The 11,458-nt window shown below is 43.4% G+C and overlaps 1 protein-coding gene across 1 annotated transcript; it reads right to left on the bottom strand.

Annotated features, from left to right (window-relative positions):
* Positions 1-1,045: 1,045 nt before the first annotated feature.
* On the bottom strand, positions 1,046-1,651 carry CCDC70 (coiled-coil domain containing 70). The gene has a single exon (XM_034759465.1). The coding sequence runs from the start codon at positions 1,649-1,651 to the stop codon at positions 1,046-1,048; it is 606 nt and encodes a 201-aa protein (XP_034615356.1).
* Between the last annotated feature and the right edge of the window lie 9,807 nt (positions 1,652-11,458).

The following is an 11,458-nucleotide window of genomic DNA, read 5'->3' as shown; positions in this document are numbered from 1 at the left end:
TGAAACCTGGACATCCCCAGAGTTCTGTTCAAAGTTTCTTTTCTTGCCTTTGTTGCAGACAGGGATACAGACATTGACTACATATTGCACCCAATGGTTATCTAGGATTTTCTATAAGGAGCTAATGAGGAATGAATTCCCAGGAGAGGATAGTGCTCCCTGTTTTGTGTCAGACAATGGCAGCTCTGAAGCTAGATATGATCCAGGGCTATGTATGTAGCCTTTCTTCCCACTCCCTGACATTCATGCTCCCTCCCACTACTGTCTTATTTCTCCCTTTCAGACTGACCCACTCCCACCTCTTTCTCCAACTGACATCTTTTTCCTACTATTGTTGGGTTCCTTGCTCCCTCCCAATTTTCAACAGATCATCTTCCCATGTCGTGATTCAGGGGTGAGACCCAGACAGATGGAGCTGGAGTCCCGGAAGAAAGTAAAGGATGACCAACAATGACCTATCCACATCAGACTTCAGAGACCAATGAGGAGGAAGATCAAAAGCATAATGTTGGGGAAGAGCAAGAGTTTTCTCATCGCTGACTTTAGCACAATGTCTCTTAAATATAAAGAGGGGGCCTAAAACACCACTGCCTTACTCCACTGACTCGAATTACACTGGTGGAGCAGCAGTGACTGACAGATTTATAATTATGATGATCTAGAACTCAGCTGGTAAATTCTCTTTCTCTGGTGTGTTAGCACCTACTGAACATCAACCTCCTGCTTTACAGGTGAGAGGTTTGGAAACTGGGGTGGTGCATGACAGCTTCAGGCCACCTACCAATGCACAAGATCCCAGAGCAATAAATAATGTAATGACAACCTAAATGCAATCATCTTAAAGCAAATGACACTGTAAAATAGTTCTACTGAAATTCGATTAGGCTTTTATCAGGTTTCTGGGGTCAAAGAGGCTATTTCAGAAGGGTAATCAAAGCAAAGAGGGTAACTGTCTAATTCCACAGCTGCTTCATCATATGTGACTTTTCAAATATTGGTTTTGAATCCAGCAGAATAATTTACACCTTGTTTTCATTCCCTCGGGCTACCCACTTCCTCTAAGAATATCTGGGCCATGACTCCCAGGAGCATTGATAGCTACAGCTAGCAGTAATTGTTCTCCTCTCAGAGGGCCAAATGCCCCCTCCCAGATAGATTTTTCATCTTCTTGGAGGGCTTTTTCATCTTCTCGTAGGGCTTCCTCATCCTCCCAGAAAGCTCTTTCTTCTTCTAGGAGGGCTTTTTCATCTGCCCAGAGAGCCTTTTCTTCTGCCCACAGGACCTTGTCCTCATCCAGGAGAACCTTGTCCTTTTCCCAGAGGAACTGATCCTCCTTCCAGAAAGCCTTATCCTTCTTCCAGAAAGCATTATACCCCTTCCAGAAGTCCCTGTGCCCCTCCCAGAAGGCTTTTGCTTCTTCCCGGAAAGTCTTTTCTGCCTCCCGAAAGGCATTTTCCTCCTCCCAGATGGGGTTTTCCTCCTCCCAGAAGGCCTGGATCACCGTCCTGAAGGCCCTGATCTTCTCCCAAAAGGCATTCATCTTCTCCCAAAAGCCTTTGATCTTCTCCTGAAAAGCCTTGATTTCCTCCCAAAAAACTTTCTCATCCCACAGCTTCTTGATGAGCTGCTTCTGGCGGGAGGTGTAGGACATCTAGAGGCAATGGCAGTTTTATTCATTCACTTGCCAACCTTGATGAAAGCTCTCGTCTCTTACGGAGCCTTGTGAGGGCAAGGTATGGTCCAAGCCCAGTCCAGCCTGTCACATCCTATAGCCCATCAGATAGAGAAGTGTCAAGATGTCAGCAACGACTATCGTAATTGGAATTGCTCAAACATATGCAGTAATTGTGTAAATCAGGGGGGGTTGAAATATGGCTCCACCAGAAATACAGATGTTTACAAAGTGAAAAGCCTTCTCTTTGGACGGCACTTATATAGCATCAATTAGTGCAGTATTTGGGTAGGGATCCTGTAGCTCATTGTAGGTGTAACATCTGGACCAAGATTTTCCAAAGTGATTTTCAAAAATGATTTTGGGTGCTTCTGTTTTTTGAGTGCCCAACTTGAGATCTTGGCAGGGACCTGGGGTTCCTGAAAGTGCTGAGCACTCACTCTCCAAAAATTAGGCCCCTTGCAGGTCACTTGAAGTAGGCCTCTCAAAATGGAGGCACACAGAATCACTAATTACCCAACCAATGGAGAGAGAAAACAATCTGGTTTTCTATTGACTAACGCTGCCTCATAATTCCTGAATTGAGAGAAAAGCTAATTACTTTTTTGTACTGTTATTATGAATTATTGTACAATGCCTCAGGATCCAGAGCAGGGTGCTTTATAAATAAAATATCTTTTTATTATTTGATTATGCACGATTTCCTCTACCCTTTGCTGGAAACTTAGGAGAGGCTCCAGGGATAGCAGGGGCAGTGCAGGGAATGGTGCCTATCAAGGAGATGGGAAGTGTGTGATACCTTAAACCCCCTTCTTCCTTGATTTCCCCTCTCCTTATGTGAGATCTAGGTGTTTAAGGGACTTACCAGGATAGTACCCAGTAGGTCCTTCCAATAGCCTTTGATGTGGATGTGGGAATCTATGGGGATGGTCTTCTAACATCATCCATTCCACTCCCACCATCCACTCCCCATGCCACTGCTACCAGTGATCATTGGGGCGAGTGGGGGCAGAGTGAATGAAAGAAGCCACTTCTAGCCTCTCTCACGGCCATTAGGATGAGCTTTGTGTCTAGCAGCCCCACAGTTGGAGAGAACCACCGCCGGGAGTCCTGTGTGGATGAAGAGGAATTATTGGTTCTCCTGGTCTCACCTACTCCTCTGATAGTGCTTTGCTACTCCTCTGGCCTTCTCCTGAGAAGGAAGATTAACCATTCACTGGCATAGCAAAAGCTGGGAGGCTGTGAATGTGCTGCCTGGAGTGGGGAAGAGAAAGGGGGGATAGAAGTGATGTTCCACTGCATCCTTGCAGGGCTCCTAGCAGCACACCTCAATCCCCACTCCTGCGAGCCTCTCAGTAGTCACTGAAACAACAGCGATTTCTCAACAAAGGTGATTGCTGGCAGTGGCTCCTCTGCACCCACCCCTCCTGTGGGACTCCTGGGGAGGCAAGTCCTTTTCATCAAGGAGACCAGTAAGTAGCATCTCCTCCTTTCCCACCCTCTGGGATCCCTGTTGGTGGCAGTCAGTGGGATAAAGAAAGTTCAATCCCATTTATCTCCATACTAACAAGAAGCTGCTGAAAAGAAAGGGGAGAGGGCGCTAGACCTGACCCCAACATATGCTCTATGCTGGGGAGAAGGAGGGATCCTTGGAGGAGCGGCAGTGACAGATCAGTCCCAACTCTTTGGGAGACTTTTGAAGAGCAATGACATAGCAGCACCAGGAGGTGAATTTTGCCATTCCGTGCACTGCAGCTGCTTCAGCCTGGTCCTTCCCTGAGGGTCCAGGAAGGAAGGATTCAGAAGCAGAGTTAGCAAACAGACGACAGGATTGTTTGAGTCTTTTAAATAAAAGACCCACACTTACTCACACCCTACCTTGCCTCTGAGTGAGTGTCAGCACTCGTTCCATTTGTTCATACTCACACCCTTACCATGCTTTAACTTTTATCTCTCAGGAGGAACCTTTTCCTCCCACATCTCTTCCTCTCTTCCAGCAGAGGATTGGAGGAATCCAAAGGACATGATTCCCCTACCTCAGGATACAAGTAATTCACACAGAGCTTTTAATGGGAGTTATTGTATCATGTAGAGGGAGAATCAGATACTGTATTAAAGGAGAAGGATTTAATTCTGAGTTTCTTACACTTATCAGTCTTATCACCAGTAGACTGATGGCAGCCAATAAGGAGCTCAAATATAGCCAGTCTTCTTTCAGATTAAGTATCTCACATTTGATATTTCTATTACTAGGCAGCAGGTTTAAAACAAACAAAAGGAAGTATTTTTTCACACAACGCACAGTCAACCTGTGGAACTTCTTGCCAGAGGATGTTGTGAAGGCCAAGACCATAACAGGGTTCAAAAAAGAACTGGATAAATTCATGGAGGATAGATCTATCAATGGCTATTAGCCAGGATGGGTAGGGATGGTGTCCCTAGCTTCTGTTTGCCAGAAGCTGGGAATGGGCAACAGGGGATGGATCACGTGATGATTACCTGTTCTGTTCATTCCCTCTGGGGTACCTGGCATTGGCCACTGTCAGAAGACAGGATACTGGGCTTGATGGATGTTTGGTCTGAACCTTTATGGCCGTTCTTATGTTGTTCTCTCTTCTTTAGTTCTCAGTGTCTCACCTCCTGGACTGCATACTTTTCCCTCTCCTTTTCTCTTTCTTGCCCTACCTCCAACCAACAGGAGCAGAGTGAAAATGGTATCTGCCTTGTTAGTTTCACTTTGCTGATCCTGTTGGGCCACTAGAGAAGTGCTATGTGCAGAGCAATACATTCATTATCCTGCTCTACCCAGCATGTTCATTTCCAGTGTTTTCTGGCCTGCCACAAATCAGGGATAATTGAGGTAATCGGCTCTTGGCAATTGGTTTTGGCACATTTACTTACCTAATTTTGCCTGAGCTATAAAAACAATTGCATGAGACACGCTTCTATAGTCCAGCTAAGTGAGGCACATAACCAATGTCTCACTGTGTTTAATGCAACCTGATGAACTGACTTTTACCTCATGCATGTATCGTTTGTTAAATGGTAGAAAGCAAAGACAAATCAGACATCTTCTGGTTGCTTAGTTCTACCTCTAGGGAAGTAATAAAGAAGGGTTTTACTGATGCTTCAAGAGCAAGGCCTAAAATAGACAATGAATATACAGTGGGGATCTTTTCCAAATCAGATCTGGTGCTTAGAAGACCAAATTAGTAAGCCATCAGTCCCACTTGGAACCTCCCTCTCCATGACATGCATGTAAAATGCAAAGAAAGGGCTTGAAAGCTCTTTTTGAAAGGCTCAGTAAAAAACAATTTCATTTCTTCTTATATCATGTTGCTGGACCACCCTTACAAAAATGCAGGCGTAACTTTTTTCATTTTGTACATCATAATTATCAAATAGCAAATATGACTAAATTATATCATTTTGTTCCACAAATCTGCAAACACTATTTCTATTAGGTAAAAGTAACAGTTGTTGGGTCATTGCTGATGTCTCTAGATGTGTAGTAATGGCTGACATCTTTGATGACAATCTGAGTTTAGCCTTTGACTTGCAGAGGCCTTATGGATAGATTGATAAAATAATTTCTTTACCCAAAGAGATTTTTTTTCTTGATAGTGTGAACATCTCTAGACTTCAGGAAGTCAGACACCAGGGATACATAGTAATTCTGCTTAATAACAATACATGTACTACCAAAACCATAACATTTGTAACAAATTTAAGAGAGACTGTACAATACTTACACAAGTGTGGGCCTTAACCCCACTGGATGTCTGATGCCCTCTGGGGATTGCCTAGCTAAGATTCAGGTCACCTATAGTGATGTCATTTCACAAAGTACAACACCAATGACCCAAAGCTAAGTAATATTGAAATGAGCTTATGATGGTCATTGGGGTGGAGGTGAATGAGGGAGGAGCCAAGAATGGGTCTGGGTTCCCCTCTCATACCTTACGGTAAAGGATCATCCGTTCATGGGTTGTAATAAATAGAACTATCAAACCCCAATAAACTATGTAGCATCTCAGCTTGCATGTTGGGTTAAGGATTCCTGCTGAGGGACCTTAACAAAACCGGCTTGCCTCAACATACTTTAAATATTAGGCAAATATTAATATTTTGGTTTTATTACTATATGTATATGAAGCTTGAACCTAACGTAATAATCACATTATTGCATCTCCCATTTAAAAAACACATTATATGAAGAAAATAGAGATATACATGTCATGCTGGCACTATAACTAAGCTTAATGGGCCCAGCTGATCGTAAACCTGTGGCAGAAAGGCCAAGATATAAAGAAGTAAAGCTGGGCTCCTAAAGCCATATGTAGGCACCTACTGTAAATAAGTGGCCTGATTTGTTCGAAAGTGTTGAGTATCCACCAGCTCCCACTGAGGTCAGTGGGAGCTGCTCGGTGCACAGCACTTTTGAAAATCAGGCCAATTATTGACAGTAGGTGTCCAAATATGGATTCAGGTTCCTGTTCCTGAAAACCTTGACCAGAATGCTTATTGATTTTAGTGGGGCTTCTGCCCACAGATGGTTTTCAATATCTTTGTTATCTACAATGTAACAATATACAGTATAATATAAATACTCATGCTTTGGCATGTAAATAGCTACTTAACTGAAAGGAGAGATTGTCAGTTTGTTTTCCCCATGATTAACCTTTAAATGTAGAGGAGTCTATCTTTTGTGTTTCAGCTAAGTTATAGAATGTGAAAGAGTGAGTCACAGTGTTCTTTCCATTATAGCATCTTTGAGCCAGATTCACCTGTATGCTTCAGCTGCGTTGATGACAAACAGATAGCGCAGAGGAGAATCAGGAAGGAATTAAATGAAGTTCCAAGTGGAGAGTGAGAAATTGGAGCCAGAGTGTGCAAAGATTGCTGGGGGGCTTTTAAGGGAGGATGGAAAGTTGGGGCCAAGAAAAAAGAAAAGAAACAGTATGAAGAGCCTGAGAGGGAAGAACAGAGAGGGTCCATATTAAGCACATGTACAATGTACATATCACAAGCAAAATAACTTGTAATGTATTAGTGAGTAAATGTACTGCTGCCCTCTATTGGATCAAATCATAATTGCTTAATTGTGTGTCATAAGCCTTGTGCTGCTAACAGCTCCTTTTCCTTTAGCACAAGTGATAAGTGCCTGTGGTTATTTTGGAGAACATGGATTTCAGATCTATCCTTGCTTCCACTATGAAGTTCCAAATAGTCAAGATATGCAGCACTGAAAAAATTATCAAACTCTACAGGAGAGAGCCACAAATTTATTACAGTGTTTTTAGTATCGAATGTTGACGTTCCCAACTAGCTTCTGAAATTTCCAGCACATCAAGAACAAACCACAAGTTATCCAGTCAAGGATGGGGTGCCTGGGCTGGCTATGGAGAGACTTCTCTGATCTATTCAGTTATTAAAGTTGCAGTTGAAAATGTTAGATCACCATCAGCATGAGAATAAAGATTTCAGATATCCTTTTACAAGTGAAAAATTCAAAAATTGGAGTGGACATTTAGCAAATTTGTGGCAGTATCCCAGAGATGAAAATAAAATTAAACAAATATAGTAACAAATCTAAAAGGAAAAACTCATGCTCTTAAGCTGTTTTTGTTTGTTTTTTCTTCTGAATCTCTGTTAGGGATTTATTACAGTCCTGGGATCAAAAAGATAGATAAAGCTCTGTTCACATGAGCTGTCATTCCTTCATTTCCTATCCAATACAATATTTATACCTTTCTCTAGTTTGCGGAATGTGGACATGACCGCCATCAGCATTTGTCATTGCAACTTCAGGTAAATGCTTTCCATCTATATCCTCCTAGGCACCAGTTACACCTTCCCAAAGGACTTACTTCTTCGCCTTCTTCAGAGCTTTCTCCATCTCCTGAAGTGCACATTTTTTCATCGAGAAAACATCATCTTCCACCCAAACATCTCTTTCTTCAATCAGGATGATTCAGAAGTCAATTTATATGAAGGCCAGTTCCTTATTCCAGAACACTTCAAACATGTTGCTCTAGACCAAGAAAGCTTCCTTATCTTCCAGGCAGGTCTCTTGTTTCTTCTAAAAGGCCTTTTCTTCCTCTCATATGGCTTATTGATGGCTTGAACTTGTTCCCAGAAGACCTGGTAGGTCTTTGTCTTCTCCCTATCGGTCTTAGCCTTCTCCCAAAAGGCCTTTACATCTTCCTAGAAGGTTTAATTTTCCTGCCTTTTCTGATCTCTCTCTTCTGGGGGGTAGTATAGTTGAAGGAGGATGCCAGTGGATGGAAACAGCAAAATGTATTCACCCACTTTCTGAACTTGGAGAAAATCGTCACTTATCCACATGTGAGGGGACTGTAGCCAAAGTCCTGTTTTGTCTGTCACATCTCATGATTTATCAGATAGAAAGTGAATGACTGGGCATAGAGGTGATTTGTGAAGCAGGGAACTCTTGGAATTCCTGACTACCCAATCTGTTCCTACTCTTGCTGTTATCGATGGAGCTGCTGGCGATAATGGTAAGTTTCCTCCTCTCCCCACTCCTTTAATGATCTCTTTTTGCCCGACCAAATCAAATTCAACGTCTAAGGGGCCGAACAGACCTGGGCTTAGATTCTGCAGCCCTCCTTTCCTCCCGCCAGCAGTGGCAGCCCCACAACCTGGGACTGATGTTCAATACCAATTGTCCCTCTCACTGCCACCGGTTAAACATTATTGGCCTGTCATATATTGCTGAAGAGGACTGACTCCTTCTCACAAAGCATCAGGGTAGAAGGTTAGAAGGAGCTGCTGTAACAAATATTTTGGGGAAGAAAGGCCTGGGGGAGAGAGTGAGCCAATTTTGGGGACCTAGAGGGTTGGTAGGAAGCTGCATGGAGCAGAGAATGTGCCTGGACATTATTTAGATCTGAACAGACCTGCTTCTTGTCTCCCACGTAGATTGCTCCTGTATTGTGGATGCTGCTACCATAGCAACAACTTCATGCAATGTGAAAAGGTTCCAAAAGACAAAGAGCCCACAGTGTTCCATTGTGGAATGCTCCACTCAATCATACCAGCCATCTATAATTATTATTTATATTGTCGTAGCACTTAGAGGCCCTAATTAAGATAGAAGCCCCATTCTGCAAGGTATTGTGCAAACACCTCACAAGAGACCATCCCTGCTGCAAATAGCTTAAAAAATAAAAGCAACAAAGGGAAGCATCTTTATGTCCATTTTGCAATGAATACTGAAACACAGTTTAAGTGACTTGACCAATGTTGCACAGGAAGTCTAACAGAGCTAGGAATTGAACTCAGATCTCCTGAGTCCCGGTCCAATATTTTAACCACAAGAACTTAAATCTCAAAGCTATGAATAATGAGTTACTTTTTTTTTAAACTGCCTCTGAACCCACCAGCTCCCTTTGGCCAGTTGCACCAGCCAGTCTGTGTCACCAGTGCTGACTGAACATTTTAATCATACACAATTCATTAAGTAAATTTCACAGCCACTGTGAGGCATGGGATATAAAATAACTGTTATCCACCCCTGGCCAGGGATGGAGCACAGGAAATGATGCAGAAACGTGTATCCAAGTGACCATACAGAATGACTGGAATTCCCCAAACTGGGACTTGGCCTAACACTGGGCTGAACCTTGGAACCCTAGGTCTTTGTTAATTATAAGTGGCTGAGACTTTCAGGCCACAGGATCATTTTGTTTCCAAAAATACTTGAAATATGGGGTTTAGAATGGAGATGGCGCACCTGGGAGGCTCTCACGTCCCACATGCGACTGAGGGAAGCATTTCACTCACTCTCACACCACAAGGAAGCAGCAAGTTCTGAGGAACATGAGCATATGGAGCCATGCAAGATGTTAGTACTCTGACATGTTCTAGACCCCTCATCCCTTCACAGGCGTTCAAAACACTTAGCTCAGAGAGTCAGTATTAGCTCCATTTTACAGATGAGAAAACTAAGACACAGAGGGAAATGACTGACTCAGCCAAAACCATGCAGTGAGTTAGCAGCAAAGCCAAGACTAGAATCCAGATGTCCTGGTTCTTGGGCCCCTGCTCTGATCACTGGACAACTGGCTTCTCTGGATTCCTGCATTTCATGTTCTGAAACCAACAGTCCATGAAACAGAGGAGGCTGGTTGGGCAGCCTACGCTCAGCTGGGAGCCTCGTGGCCCTGACCTACTCATCACAGACAATGATGACGCAGCGATGTGATTTGCACAGTTGCTGCTAGCAGTCCCAAAACATTTTGGTCTCAGAAAGGGGCAGAGCAAGGTGAGTCAGTCAAGAGCCAAACCGAGGTTGTGCAGCGGGAAGGACAGGACTTTTATGCCATTCCTGCCTGCTTTGGGGTGCTGTGCACCCCAGGGGGAGAAGTAAAGATGTAGAGTGAAACTCCTTGTGCCCTGCCTTCAGCAAACATATCTCAGGGCCAGGCAGAATCTAGCCTAAATTATTGGGGAGAGCTAGCTCAGTGGTTTGAGCATTGACCTGCTAAACCCAGGATTGTGAGTTCAATCCTTGAGGGGGCCATTTAGGGATAGGGGGGAAAAATCTGTCTGGGGATTGGTCCGCTTTGAGCAGGAGGGTGGACTAGATGACCTCCTGAGGTCCCTTCCAACCCTGATATTCTATGATTATTTTTATAGCTTCATCTAAGCAATTGTATGTATTGATGCTGGCACTCTGTAATTCCTGGAACATGGAGCAAACAACTTAGGACACTGCAATTTTTCATGTCAGTCCTTGGTTTTAAACTTTTTCTTTTTGAGGCAGCAGTGGTGAGTGCAAACTATAACACAAATCCTGGATAACCCAATTCTGCCTCAGATCAACGTAACATTGAGATAATCTGTTTCTGTTTTGGATTTCTGTTGGAGACCACTTTAAAGACCACTTTCACGGCTGGGAACCCTAAAACTAGTTCTGGCCATTTTCAATCACTAGTGCACATATCAGATACCCCTCTACCCTGTCTCTCTACTCTGTGAAGATAGGGACTGAAATATGCAAATATCCAGCTCCTCTAGACATTTCAGCCCTCTGTCTTCCCTCAAATAAATAAATAAATAAATAAATTAAATAAAAAGGAATAGAGAGACGGAGGAGAAGGACAGCACAATGTTCACAGCCACCATCATCAACATCAACTCACTCTTCCATTTCTGTCACTCTCTGTCTGCTTTCCCCTCTCCCCTCTTTTCATTTCTTTATTCCTCTTCCTGATCAGGCTGGATTCTAAATTGAGGCCTAGATTCTTTGCAACATGTGTTTACTTGATGTCACACAAGAGAGTGGATGGATTCTGGCTAGAAATGGCCATCAGAGAATTCCTTTTGCAGAAGGGAATTCCATGCTAGAGTAGCGCTGCTGGAGGCAGCAGGACCAGCTCCTGTGACACCTGCTTATGAAACACATCAGGCACAGACTGGGAATGCCATGGGGTGGAGCAGAGATTGATTGTACTGATTCTTCACTGGTATAAAGTTCCTTAGGTACCTTTTGCCAGTGGTGTAAATTAGAGCAGCCCCATAGCTGTTCTAACTAATGTTGGGGCCCAACCAGCACTGAGTCAAGCAACTGCAACTGGCTCCCTGATACTCTACCCACTTCTCTGCACTAAGATGATACAAAGCAACAAAGGGTCTTGTGGCACCTTATAGACTAACAGACGTATTGAAGCATAAGCTTTTGTGGGTGAATACATGCATCTGATGAAGTGGGTATTCACCCATGAAAGCTTATGCTCCAATACGTCTGTTAGTCTATAAAGT

This window comes from Trachemys scripta, chromosome 1 (assembly GCF_013100865.1).
Source record: "Trachemys scripta elegans isolate TJP31775 chromosome 1, CAS_Tse_1.0, whole genome shotgun sequence".
In the NCBI taxonomy this organism is placed as follows: Eukaryota; Metazoa; Chordata; order Testudines; family Emydidae; genus Trachemys; species Trachemys scripta.
Note: the sequence above shows the minus strand (reverse complement) of the source record. Positions and strands in the feature narration are given on the sequence as shown.

Coding starts and splice junctions, on each gene's coding strand:
- CCDC70 (XM_034759465.1), bottom strand. CDS start 1,651: ATGTCCTACACCTCCCGCCAGAAGCAGCTCATCAAGAAGCTGTGGGAT.